Below are 12,843 nucleotides of genomic sequence, written 5' to 3'. Positions count from 1 at the left end.
CGATTGGGTAATGGAGCAAATCCATGCCATTCATTCATTCATTCATTTAATATTGACTGAGTCTGCTATGAACCAGGTCCTGGTCAAAGAGCAGGGCTATGATCGTGAACAAGTCAGGCTAAAATCCTGGTCCCTGCGGAGCTGACATTCTAGTGGGAGAAAGCAACAGTAAGTAAAAGAAACAGGTAAAATATGTAACAGGTCAGAGAGTGGTTAAGTGCTAAGGAAAAAACTAACGTGGGCAAAGGCAAAGGGGGAGGGGTACAATTAGGATGGTTGAAGAAAGAATCAGGGAGACAATTATATCATTATGCTATAATTAAGTCATTATACCAAATTGCAGTAAGAACACAAACCAGGGGGACTCCTAGAGGGGTGCTGTCCAACAGAAATATAATGTGAACCACAAATATAATTTTAAATTTCCTAGCTGTCACAGTAAAACCGTAGAAACAGGTGAAATTAATTTTAATTTATACTCTAACGCAACATATCCAAAATATTATCATTTCGATATGTAATCAATATACAAATAATGAGATATTTTACAATCCTTTTTGCTTATTAAGTCTTTGAAATCTGGTATGTGTTTTATACTTTATGGCACATCTCAATTCAGATGCTTAATTTTCAACGCATAAAATGAAATGTAGTGCTACCAAAACAATACAGCTGTGTTTAATGACAAACTATTTTACACTGCTACAGTTTAAAATTTTAAGTTACTTAAAATTTATAAAGTTAAAAAAAATTCCCCAGTTGCACTAATCACATTTCAAATGCTCAAGTCCCAGATACCATACTGGACAGTACAGGCCTGGAGGAAGAGCATTCTAGGTAGAGGGGACAGCAAGTGCAAAGGCCCTGAAGTAGAAGTGTGCCTGGCATGTGGGAAAGCCAGTGTGGTTGGAGTGGGAGAATGGAAGGAGGTAAGGTGAGAGAGGCAGTAGGGCTAGATCAGGGGAGGCCTTGTGGACCACAGTGAGGACTTCTAGTTCGAGTGAGATGGGCACTGGAGGGGCTTTTGTTGTTTTCAGCTTTCATTCTGATATATATATATATATATATTTTTTTTTTTTTGCGTTACGCGGGCCCAGAATCTGTAAGGGAGAGCAGATGTTATTTCAAAGGTCAGAAATTTAATTTAAATTGATTGCTAAATCTGCGAAGAAGGTATGCATGAGAGATTTATAAAGTCTCAAAAGAGACAGGCTTTACTCTTCTCAAATCTCTTGTAAAAATGTATCTTCTGTGTGAAGATCTCTAGTGCACAAAGAGGAATGACCAGTGATATGACCATTGTCTTTTTTGTTAACTTTTTGTTTTGTTTCAAATTACTGCAAAGCTTTAAGACGAATACAACAAACCCCCATATACCCTTTACCCACATTCACATAAAATGTTAACATTTTACCCCATGGGCTTCACCATTCACGCTCACTAATATATATGTGCACATATTTTGGAACCATTTGAGAGTAAGTTGTAGACATGATACTCTTAATTCCTAAATACTTCAGTGTATAGTTCTTAAGATCAAGAGTACAGATCTTATACAACTAGAGTACAGTTATTGGAATCAGGAAATTTAAAAACTCAATTCAAGTCTATTATTAACCCACAATCCATATTCCAAGTTATTCCCAGCCCCTTAAGTCCTTTATAGCAATTTTCTTAGATCAGGAGATTCTTTTAACAGACAGGTTGAGAAGCACTGACCCTGTGCCTTAGAAGAGTGAAAAACACAGCAGGAGACACAGAGATTACCAACGGGGGGGCGGGGGGGGGGCGGGGGGCTTTAACGTCAGCACTGAAGTGAGGTGGTTTATTTGGGATGTGATCCCAGGAGGCAGGAGTTAGGGAGTGGGGAGAGTCAGACAGGGCAGGGGAAAATCAAAAAACGTGTTCATGGAGTGATAGCCACTGTGAGCAACTGGGGCTCAGTCCCACGGGGGAACCCTGTAGAACACATTTCATTTGTCCCACCAGACAACAGGCACTTATCCAGTGACTGCTGTCCCCCACAGGCTGTAGTTGCTCCGAAGGGTATTAACCCACCCCCATAATTCCCCGAAAGCCCTCAAGCAGAGGAGCAGAGATGCAGGGGCTCAGAGCAGGAAGCTGGCTGCCTCTTGGGAACCCTCCTCTGCAGCTACAAGTGGGGTTGGGACATCATCATCTGCTGCCACATGTATTTAATTCACTGTATCATTATAACAGCCACAGAAGGGAGGCACTATTAGTATGCCCATTTTGCAGATAAGGGTGTTGAGGCACAAAGAGGTTAAATCACTTGCCTCCGATCATGTAATCAGTAAGTGTTGAAATTGCGATTCAAACCTAGGCATTCCAGTTCCAGGGTCCATGCTCTTAATCAGTGCTCACTCACCTACAACCTCCTCCCTCAAATCAGGCAATCCCTTCCCTCATCCTCTCTACCAGACAAACTCCATTCCTCTGTAATGCCCAAGTGAATGTCTCCCTTCCTGACCGGGATACCCAGCCCCAGTGAGAACTCAATCATTGCCTGCAGCCCTGCCAGAAGCTCCCATCCTGGAGCTTATTAAGGCTCAAGATCTTGGAGCCAGGAGTGAGCAGGAGGAAGAGGAGGGAGATGCAGGTGGAGATGTAATGGGGGCTGGATGGGTAGGACTTAACCCCTTAAGCCACTTTCAAGACTTTGGCTTTTACTCCAAAATGGAGTCAGGCCAGAATTAACAGCATCACTCTGGCGAAAGAAACTGAGGCAGAGAGACGAACATGGCCGTGGAGGCCGAGTACCAACCAGAGACAAAGCTGAAGTAGAAGCCACTTGCGTGAACAGCACAGCCTGTGATCTGCAGCACTCCAGGCCCCAGCATTTCTCCCCTCGCCCTCTCCAGGCCTTTACCCACACTGGTCCCCCTGCTTAGAAGCCTATCCCTACATTCTGGCAAACACTTTATAATTCTTTAAACTGCACCCCAACTTTATTACTATTTGGTTTCCTGCCTCCCCCACTGGGATTGGGGCAGAGACTGTGTTTCTCTTCTGTCCGTACTACCTTTGATCTGAGGTCTGGGTTCCTTTCCTGAGGTCCTCCTCCTCCTCTCTAATGCATTCAACTGCTTTCCACTTATTTAACCGACATCAGTGCAAATACAGCTGAGGGCTGCAAAATGCAGTACTCCAGAGAATATCTAGGGCAGGTCTATGGGGCGAGGTATGCCTGTGGCCTTTGGGTCCATCTCTCCTCCCCAACCCCTCAGCCTTGCTAACAAAAATCCCAGCTTGTAGCTGGGGCTGGACTCCTCAGCCAGGTTTGAGGGCCCCACTACTAACTCAGGGGTTACCAGCTAGGTCTCCTCAGCTCCACTATTCCTCTCCTGCCTCACTACCCTCCGTTACGGAGTCTACTGGGGCTTCTTTGGGGTCAAGCCAGGCTGGGTCCCCTCCATGGATCTGCCCAGGAGAGAGAACTATGCTGCTCCAACCAATCTGCCATTCTAGAGGGCTCCAGAGTGGAAGAGACAGCTCCCCACACCCATCCCTTGCCAGAGGGTCACTTGTTGGTGTGTGTGTGTGTGTGCCTCTTCAAAAATCCCCCCAAACATTAAATCTTTAAGACCACCAACAGGGAAGTAAGCACATCCCCAATTTTATTGCCTTTTTGTCCAACAGTCCTGAGCAGGGAAAGGGGCAGGAATCGGGAGTCCCCCTCAGAAGTATCACGTAGAGGTCTTGAGGGCGTCTTTAATTGATAAGCTGGGGTGAGAGACTCCCTACCCGCTTCCTCACCGATCCTAGTTTGTCACAATGGGCGAAAGATTTTTCTAAGGGGATTTCAGGCTTCTCACCGGCCACCAGGGCATCTTCCCAAACTCCTCAGCAAAAAAGTCTGCTCTCCTCATAGTTACAAAGAAGGGAGTCTCCTTGAGGAGCCAGGAGTGGTATGTTCTCCGGGGTCTAGAGAAGGCCGTGTCTGTCTCTTTCTGTCCAACAGCGGGGCGTCCTGGCTCCCCAAGGCCTTCGGGTAAGAAGCTCTCAGCTTGACAGTCCAGCCAGCCGGCGACCCAAGCTGCCCCAAGCCCTCATGGGTAATTTTGACCCGTTACCATACATCGGGCAAAGCCGGGCATCTCTCGCCATCGCACCCTACGTCGCCAGGAGGGCTCTTCAATTCCCCCAATCTGTCGATCTGGTCTCTCAAGACCTCTCACCTTCCATCAGGCCGGTCCCCCGGTCCCCCCACGCAGTCAGGCGGGCCCCCGGTTCCCCTGGGCCACCGGGTGACGGTCACCGTCCATCCGGCGCGGTCTTCGGTACCCCCATGCTGTCCAGCGGTCTCCTTGGGCCGTCACCTTCGTCAGGTGGGATCCCTGGGGCCTCCGCGCCGGGGGATTCCTCAGTCGGGCCCCGCGTACTCACAAAGGCACCCATGGCCGTGGCGTGACCCGAGCGTAGCAGCTGAAGCTGGCGCCGTCCGCGGCGGTACAGGTACTCGATGCGCAGTACGTCGCAGCGTGGCAGGCGGGCGTGCTGCCGGAACTCGGTCCGCACCCGCAACTCGGCGCCCGGCTTTCCGCGCCCGGCGCGCAGCAACTCGCGGTACAGACTCAGAACTTGTCTCTGAAGCCGGCTGTGCCGGCTCATGGTAGCAGCTGGGCCGCGGGCTCACACAGCGAACGCCCCAGCAAGTGGCGCGGCAGCACAGTTTGGAGAAGCGGTGAAACGCGGCAACTGACGCTTCCGCCACCCGCCCCCAACTTTGCGGCGCCGTCGCGTCCCATAGGTTGTCGCTGCTTCTACGTCACAATGTTGTGAGTAAGGGGCGGAGCTGCTGGTTCACTGGCCCGCCCCACAGGAAATCAGTGTCCTTTAGAGGACGGTACTTCTGAGGGCCTGGATGAGTGGGCTGCTAGGCGCTGAGGCTCTTAGGTTTGGGGTCGGAAGGGACCAGGGGATCCTGACCTGACTCTTGGGTCCTGCGAGTGGAGAGAGCTAGAGGTTGGAGCCCTTGTGTGCCTCAGGGCTCTGGGGGCACTGGGAGAGAGAAGACAGGCACAGGCATGCTTTTGTCCTCAGTTATTTATTAAAGCAATCTCGGGAAGCTCCATGCGTTCCCACCCGCAGAGCAGGTGTGCGTCGAGGGTCCCAACCTTGGGGACGGGCAGAGGGACGGGGTCACGCGGTGAAGTGTTGGGTCACACCCGGCAGGACAAGCTTCTCGGTGCTGAGAAGATGGCGTGAGAGATGGTGTGGGCTGTAAGCCCCCAGACGCAGCCTGTAGCTCAGGGAGTTGGGCTCTTAGCGCCCTCTACCGACATGAGTCGGGTCCGAGGGTAGGAGAGGGAGCGGCCTCCCCAGCTGTTCAAGTCCAGAGTCCAGCCCACATGGCACACTTCGACTAAGCTGGCACCCCGATGTCCAGGGAGTAGTATCAGGTCAGCCTCAATTCCGTTAGAGTCCCCGCAGGCTACGCGGAGGCGTACTCGTAGCGCTGGGAGGCCCGCAATGCCACGACCCCCTCGGACCCTACCAGCACCCGGAGCGTGGGGGGGCCGCTGGACAATAACCCGGAACCCTCCGCCCAGCGTGCGACCACGACCCAGCACACTTGGGCGGCGAGCTGCGCTGGGCGTGGGTTCTTCTCCTAGAGGGGAGGCGGGTCAGGGACTGGGGAGAGGGTCGGAGTTTGGGAGTCAGACGGGAGATCTGAAACCGCTATGAATCCCCTCGGTGTCTCTATCAGAAATACATATCCAGGTCTTTGCTAGAGGAATATGGTCTGGGATTTGCTTTAAAATCCTCCAGCACAAACAAAACAAAAAGTGAGAGGAGGGGCTTCCCTGGTGGCGCAGTGGTTGAGGGTCCGCCTGCCGATGTAGGGGACACGGGTTCGTGCCCCGGTCCGGGAAGATCCCACATGCCACGGAGCGGCAAAGAGTGAGAGGAAAAGAAAGCAAGAGCGGCAAAATATTTGTAACTGTAATGGGGTTTCATAACACTATTCTCTCTTCTTTTGTGATGCTTGAAATTTTCCGTAATAAACACTTTCTTAAAAGGGAGATTTAGAGAGAGAGGAAAAAAAAAGCCTTTGGATCCTGTCACATCTCTCTCACCTGTGTCTTCATAATCTAGTAACTGTTTACTGAGCACTACTCTGTGCCAGGCACTCTTTCAAGTGCTTTAATATTTTATTTATAAGATAATGTATGACACAGTATGTTAATAAAATATGCAATATAATATGATGCTATTGATATTTTAATATATTGTCACCTAATTTATATTATTTTATGTAATACATTTATTTGAAAATAGTGAATATTTAAAAGTTTGTTTTTAAAATAGTGAATCTCCTGTTGCTCTCCTGCTTCCAAGTTCCTTGGGGAGCCATGCATCCTCCACCCTGGCATCTCTCCCTGCTGGATTTCCAGCCTCTCCTTGTCTGGCTTCTAACCATCAGCACTTAAACATCCCTGAGTTTCTCCCATCTCAAAATCATCATCATCATCATCATCATCATCATCATCATCATCGTCATCATCATCAATTCTAAGATACCTTTGCCCTCTGGAACTTTCTAGCTGATCTTTATTCTCCCCTTTCTGCATGGACAATTTGTCAAGATAGGCGTCTATACCTGCTGTCTCCAGCTGTCTCATTCCTCAACCCTGCAATCCAGGAGCTGTGTTGTGTGATAAAAGGAGACTGTGTTCCTGACTTGGAAACAAACTGGTTATACTTGGATTGTTCATGAGAAATAAGCTTTTATCAAGTTTAAGCCACTGTAATGTTGAGCCTCTGTTATAGCATTTGGACGTAGAGCCTACTTAATATAGATGCTAACACAGAAAAAGGAAAAGGCAGGGATGAAAGATGGAAACTTGAGTCCTAGTGACATTATTTGGGTCCCTGAATCCAGCCATGTCTGAAGGCCTCAACTTTACACAAATAAAAGTATATAAATTCCCTGTTGTATTTAAGATAGTTGGCATCATTTTCTATCAGTTACAGCTGAAAGTCTTACTGATATGGTGTGTTTCAGGGAACATTTTACGATGAGGTACGGGAGACTCTGTGCCTACCCACCCAGGCCTGGAGACCTCTCTGACAGGGATGTCGCATCCACTGTGGAAGCAGCCAGCCACAGTGGTCCTGGGATACACAGTCTGTGCCATCAAAGATGAGGCCAGGGTCACACTCACAGCCCTCATGGCATTGGGTAGAACAGTGAGCAGGGCTGAGAGGTGGGACACAGCCCCCATGACAGGTCCATGCACAGATGCTGTAGTGGCTTCAGGTGGACAAGTCAGGGCTGCAGGTGGATGGCAAAGGTGAGTGCTTGGGACTCAAGTTTCCTTTTCCAGCCCTGTTGCCTCCTGCATCCAGTCAGGCTAGCTTCCCATTGGTGTTTTCTAACCTCCACAACTTGCAGTTACAGTTTCCTTTCCCTTAGATGCCCCTCCCACACACTCTCCAGCCCATTCCATCTATGTCAGGTCTTCTCTGATCTCCATCAGGAGAGAGGGCTCTTCCTGCCAGCCCACAACCTGTCCGGCATGCACCCCAGACCCAGCCAGAGCACTCACAGCAAAGTTGGGGACCCCTCCAGGGTATCATGGGGATCCCAGCCTCCTGGTGAGCCTGCAGTGTAGGCTGTGGGCCAAAGGGGAGACAGATAGTGAGAAAAAGAGACAGGCACAAAAAACAGAAAGACCTGGTTAAACTGCTGTCCCTCCAGGTCTGGCTGCTTCTTCAAACGTAGTCTTAACTCTTCAAGTCCCACCCTTCTTTACCTGGCCCCCACTCACCCAGGCCTGAACTTCTCCATTGGTCCTCCAGCGTCCGTCCTCTGGTGGCCCAAATCTGAGTTTCCAGAGCTTCACCCACTATCTCCAGCCAGCCCCGCACACTCACAGAAGAATTCAGGTGTCCTCCAGGGCCCAGGCGCACGCCCAGAGCCTGACAGGTGACAATGTAGGCAACCAGGGCTTGGTCGACTGTGCGTCGGACGCCATGGGGCGCACACGTAGGGCAGGCATCCCCGGCGGTAGGCGAGGAGGCGGCGGCAGCTGTGAATGAAGGGCGGTGATTCCAGAATTCCATCCGCCTCCAGGGAGGGAATGCGGGAGGGGAGAACAGTCAGGGAAGGGGGTAGTGGCTGTCAGCAGACATTCTTGGAAATGTCAATGAAGGATCTGAGAGGGATCAAGGAGAACATTCTGGTTGGTTAACGGGGGTTTAGTCATTAAGGATCAAAAGAGACTACAGTGGGAGGTCAGTTGGAGGCTAAATGGAGGGTCAATAAAGAACCCAATGAGGAATCAATGGTAGAGTGACTGGATGGTCAGAATTAATGAGGGGGTCAATGGAAGATCAATGAGGGGTAAAAAGGATAATTAGGGAGTCAGTAGGGAGGGGTCAGTGGGAGATCAAGGGGAGGATCATGAAGAGGACAAATGGAAGAAGTGGATGGACAAATCCATGCATCACTGAAGGTCAAGAGAAGGCTTAGATGCCTTTGGGTGGCAATGGGAGGACTCAGCTGGTGGGTAAATTCGGGTGGAGTCAGAAGGTGAGTCGATGAATTAATAGGACACTTTGAAAGTCTCAGTGAATGAGACAATGAGTCAAAGAGGTTGAATTAGGATAACAGAAAGGTCCAAGAATTCAATGGAGGAGTCAGTATCACTAGGAAGCGCAATGGGAAGCTCCACAGGGGTGTAAATGGGGCCATTAATGGGCCAGTCATGGATCCCTGGGAGTGTCAGATGGCTCAGTACAGATCAATGGGGGAAGGGTGTGGGGTGGGGTCAACAGGGCACTAAGTAGGGTTAATGGGCAAGGGATATAACAATAGAAGCATCACTTGGGGAGGCAATGGCTTAAGGGGATGTTAAATGGGGAGGTGAAAGGGAAGGTCAATGGGGAGGTCAGGGCTGAGCCTGTGGGTTAAAGGGGAGTCAATTAGGGAGTCAATTAGGGATTAAATTGAGGACTCAAAGGAGAGTTAATGGGAGGGTAATAGGAGTCTCAAGGGTGGCAAATAATGACGGGTGAGAGTCAGTAGGAAGGAGTCAACAAGCAAGTCAATGAGGAGAGGGGGGGTCAGTAGCCATTGGTAGGGGATGAATAGGGCCGCTAGGGAATTGGAGTAGATATCTTTCAGGACCAGTGGGAGAGTCAATAATGGGGGCACCAGCAGGACAAAGGGGTTACTATGGGTTACCTGAGGGTAGTGGGGACAGTGAGGGGTGGTGGGTCAGTGTGGGCCTTAGAAACCTCACCCAGATGTGGTTGAGATCTTTCGGACTCATGTCCAGTATCAGACTGGCTGAGAGGGTCTGGCCCTTGGTGCAGCCACGTGGCTGCAGAAAAGGGATCAGATCCAGACTGAAGGGGTCAAGGTTGGCATGGGCTATGCCACAGAGACCCACCAGGCGGTAGACACAGGAGCCCGGGGATTCATAGCGGGCTCCTCAGAATGTGCGGAAGTGGAAGTCTCCAGTGGCAGTGGAGACCAGTGGCTCCTCCAGGACAGTGGGGCTGGGTGGGGACTAGGCTAACAGGCAGTGATGCCAGCCACCTGTGGCAGCCTTGCAATGACCACAGCACTTCTCAGGCCATCACTGGGGCATGTTGCTTACCAGGGCCCCAGTGGCCAGGCAGTGGCCATGCTGAATACAGTTGTCTGTCCAGAAAGTGCAGCCTTGGTGCAGAAAGCAGGAGCAGTGGGCATGGGGCACACATCAGCCCTCCAGGGCAGCAGATGACCAGACAGGCATGGGCAGGTAAGGGCACGGAGGCAGCTACAGTGCTCTGGGGCTGAGGGGTTGATACATGTGGCTGTTCATGCAGAGCCACATGGGACAAAGCGGGAGTTAGCTGGGCACTGGGGACTGGGGCTGGGGAGCAATGGTGGGGAAACCAGCAGTGAGGCCATGGGTCTCAGAGCAGGGGCCAAGGTCGTTGTGGGGGATAGAGAGGGTCAGGGACCCAAGAGTCCTAGGAGTCTGAGTCACCAGTCCCCCCCTTCCCAAGACCCCGAAGTCATGCCCCAATCTCTGACTCCTCAGACCACAGCCCTGGTCACCTTGCAACTGACAGCCTAGGGGTCCATCTGTGATCCACAAACCTACTTTGTAGGGCAGATGCAGGTCACACTGTCCCCCAGTTGGCAGGTATAGGAGGGGCAATTCTTTAAGAGGATAGTCTGGCCAGGCTGTGGAGGAAGGGAGGGAGGGTGAAAGGGGAGGTGGTACTAAAGGGAAGGACGTCTAGAGGTTGTGACATGAGCCCCATTCAAGGAAGTGCATCGGAATCAAAGGCAACGTGGAAGGATCCAAGTGAAACTCTAACAAGGACCCAAGAGGATGTGCTCACAGGGAAATATTGGCCATTGTGGAGGCAACAACAGTGGTCCACAGGGATGCAGTCACCCCACTCCTGGAAGAATCCATCATCACACTTGCAGCCCTCAGTTCAGGGAGTGGGAAGATGCGCCTCCTAAACACATGGACAGGCCACAGGGCAGGGGTTCCACACAAGCTGTAGAGGCTGTGTTTGGGGGCGGGGGTGGGGGTGGGGGGAGACTGCATGGCTGGGAAGGGGCTGCTTGTCAGTCTCAGGCAAGCCAGGGGCCTACCGTCCATCCCACCAGCACCCTGAGGCTGCATCCTTCTTGAGGGACCTCCCCCGTGGATTAATCATAACAGCAATAATAACCAGCAATGACTGAGCAGTGTCTACATACCATGTCGTGTGCTGGCTACTTTAATGGATCCTAGATATGACTGACATGGCTTCTCTGCTCTTTGTCTTCTGGGGTTTTGCCCCACCCACCACTCCCAGCCCCTACTGAAAGGGTTGACCGTCTCTTGAACCACCAAGTGATCCTACCTCTTATCCACCTGTTTGGGCCTGTGCGGAACCTGTCAGTAAACTCTAGTAGTGGATGTCTTTTTTGTCCTCCCATCCTTCTGATAATGATACCTCCTTTTTGACAGCCACCCATCCTTACTTTCAACATGTAGGTTGAGATGACTCCACATCCAGGCTCCGGGGTGGGTACAGGAATCGGGGCTGGCTAATTAGATTATTCCTGCCTCCTTTGGCCCCAATAATTGGTCAAGCAAAGTCTATGGGTAGGGACGCTAGGACTTTGGCTGGGGCCAGTGCGGAAAGGGTGTTACATTTTGGAAGAGGGCTTTGAAGCTGGTAGAATTGTCAGCCTGAAGTTGCAGAAGCCTTGCTGCTACCACAAGGGAAGAATCTGCTTGAGAATATAGCTAACACAGAGAGAGGAGGGAGGGGAAGTCCAAGACACAGAAGAGAGACCAAGAGAGAGAAGGAGAGAAACAGATTTCTTCTAACTGCAATTGAAAATTCTTAATCCAGCTAAGCCTGAAAATAGAAATACCCTCTGTCTTTGCAGTTACATGTGCTTCAAGTCCTTTTTTTTCTTTCCTCAGTCTGGGATTCTGACACTGCCACCAAGAGTCCCACCTGATAGGGCTTCCCTGGCAGTGGTTAACAATCTGCCTGCCAGTGCAGGGGACGCAAGCCCTGGTCCGGGAAGATCCCACATGCCACGGAGCAACTAAGCCCGTGTGCCACAACTACTGAGCCTGCTCTCTAGAGCCTGAGAGCCACAAATACTGAGCTCACATGCCACAACTACTGAAGCCCACGCGCCTAGAGCCCGTGCTCTGCAATAAGAGAAGCCACCGCAATGAGAAGCCCGCACACTGCAATGAAGAGTAACCCCTGTTCACCTCAACTAGAGAAAGCCCGCGCATAGCAACAAAGACCCAACACAGCCAAAAAATAAATAAATAAAATAAAAATCTTTAAAAAAAAAAGATTCCCACCAGATACAGTGGCCACATTGTGTCCCCATGACCCCACCTCTGCCATAGCTAGTTGGGCCAAGGTTGGACAAATGACCATGGCAGGCAGAGGTGGGAATGGTCATCAGTCTATAAGTAAAAAGCAAGCCAAACAAATTCCCACCAGGTGCATTTGAACCTAGAGGCAGGAAGGGGTCAGAGAGGGATGGACACTGACAGAGAAAGTCAAGGTGGGACCAAGAGTCCATGAGGAACATGCAGGAGACATGTGGACACAGAGACTCAAAGTTGATGAGAATCTGTTAAGTGAACGAATGTCCAGATGTCAGATAAGTCATTTTCTAGATGTATGACATCGGGCAAATTCCTTAACCATCGATGACTTGGTTTCCCTCATCCATAAAATATACCTGCCTGGACTTCCCTGGTGGCACAGTGGTTAAGAATCCGCCTGCCAATGCAGGGGACACGGGTTCAAGCCCTGGTCCAGGATGATCCCACATGCTGCGGAGCAACTAAGCCCGTGCGCCAAAACTACTGGGCCTGCACCCCACAACTACTGAAGCCCATATGCCTAGAGCCCGTGCTCCACAACAAGAGAAGCCACTGCAATGAGGCTGCGCATCACAACAAAGCATAGCCCCCACTCACTGCAACTAGAGAAAGCCCGTGTGCAGCAACAAAGACCCAATGCAGCCAAAAATAAATAATAAATAAATAAATTTTAAAAAAAATACCTGCTTGATGGGGCTGTTGCGAGAATCAATTAAGGTAATAACAAGGCTTAGCACCGAGCAAGTACTCAATAAAGTCAGCTGCTCTTTTCATGTTATTACTGGAACTATTTTTACATTATTGTTGGAAAGATACTAAAGCATAGAGGGCCAGGAGGATTCTGGAGCCAGGTGGAAAGGCCAGGTCTGCTGCTTACTGGCTGAGATCTAGGGAATTACTTAGCTTCTCTGTGCCTCAGGTTCCTTACCGTGGAAAGCAGACAATGATTGTCCTT

At 50.5% G+C, this 12,843-nt stretch overlaps 1 protein-coding gene across 1 annotated transcript; it reads right to left on the bottom strand.

Moving 5' to 3' along the window:
* Window positions 1-4,275: 4,275 nt before the first annotated feature.
* SDHAF1 (succinate dehydrogenase complex assembly factor 1) lies at window positions 4,276-4,632 on the bottom strand. The gene has a single exon (XM_007471019.1). The coding sequence runs from the start codon at window positions 4,630-4,632 to the stop codon at window positions 4,276-4,278; it is 357 nt and encodes a 118-aa protein (XP_007471081.1).
* Window positions 4,633-12,843: the final 8,211 nt, after the last annotated feature.

The sequence above is a fragment of the Lipotes vexillifer genome, unplaced genomic scaffold (genome assembly GCF_000442215.2).
Source record: "Lipotes vexillifer unplaced genomic scaffold, Lipotes_vexillifer_v1.1 scaffold182, whole genome shotgun sequence".
Lineage (NCBI taxonomy): Eukaryota > Metazoa > Chordata > Mammalia > Artiodactyla > Lipotidae > Lipotes > Lipotes vexillifer.
This window is presented reverse-complemented; position numbering and strand designations above follow the sequence as displayed.

Coding starts and splice junctions, on each gene's coding strand:
- SDHAF1 (XM_007471019.1), bottom strand. CDS start 4,632: ATGAGCCGGCACAGCCGGCTTCAGAGACAAGTTCTGAGTCTGTACCGC.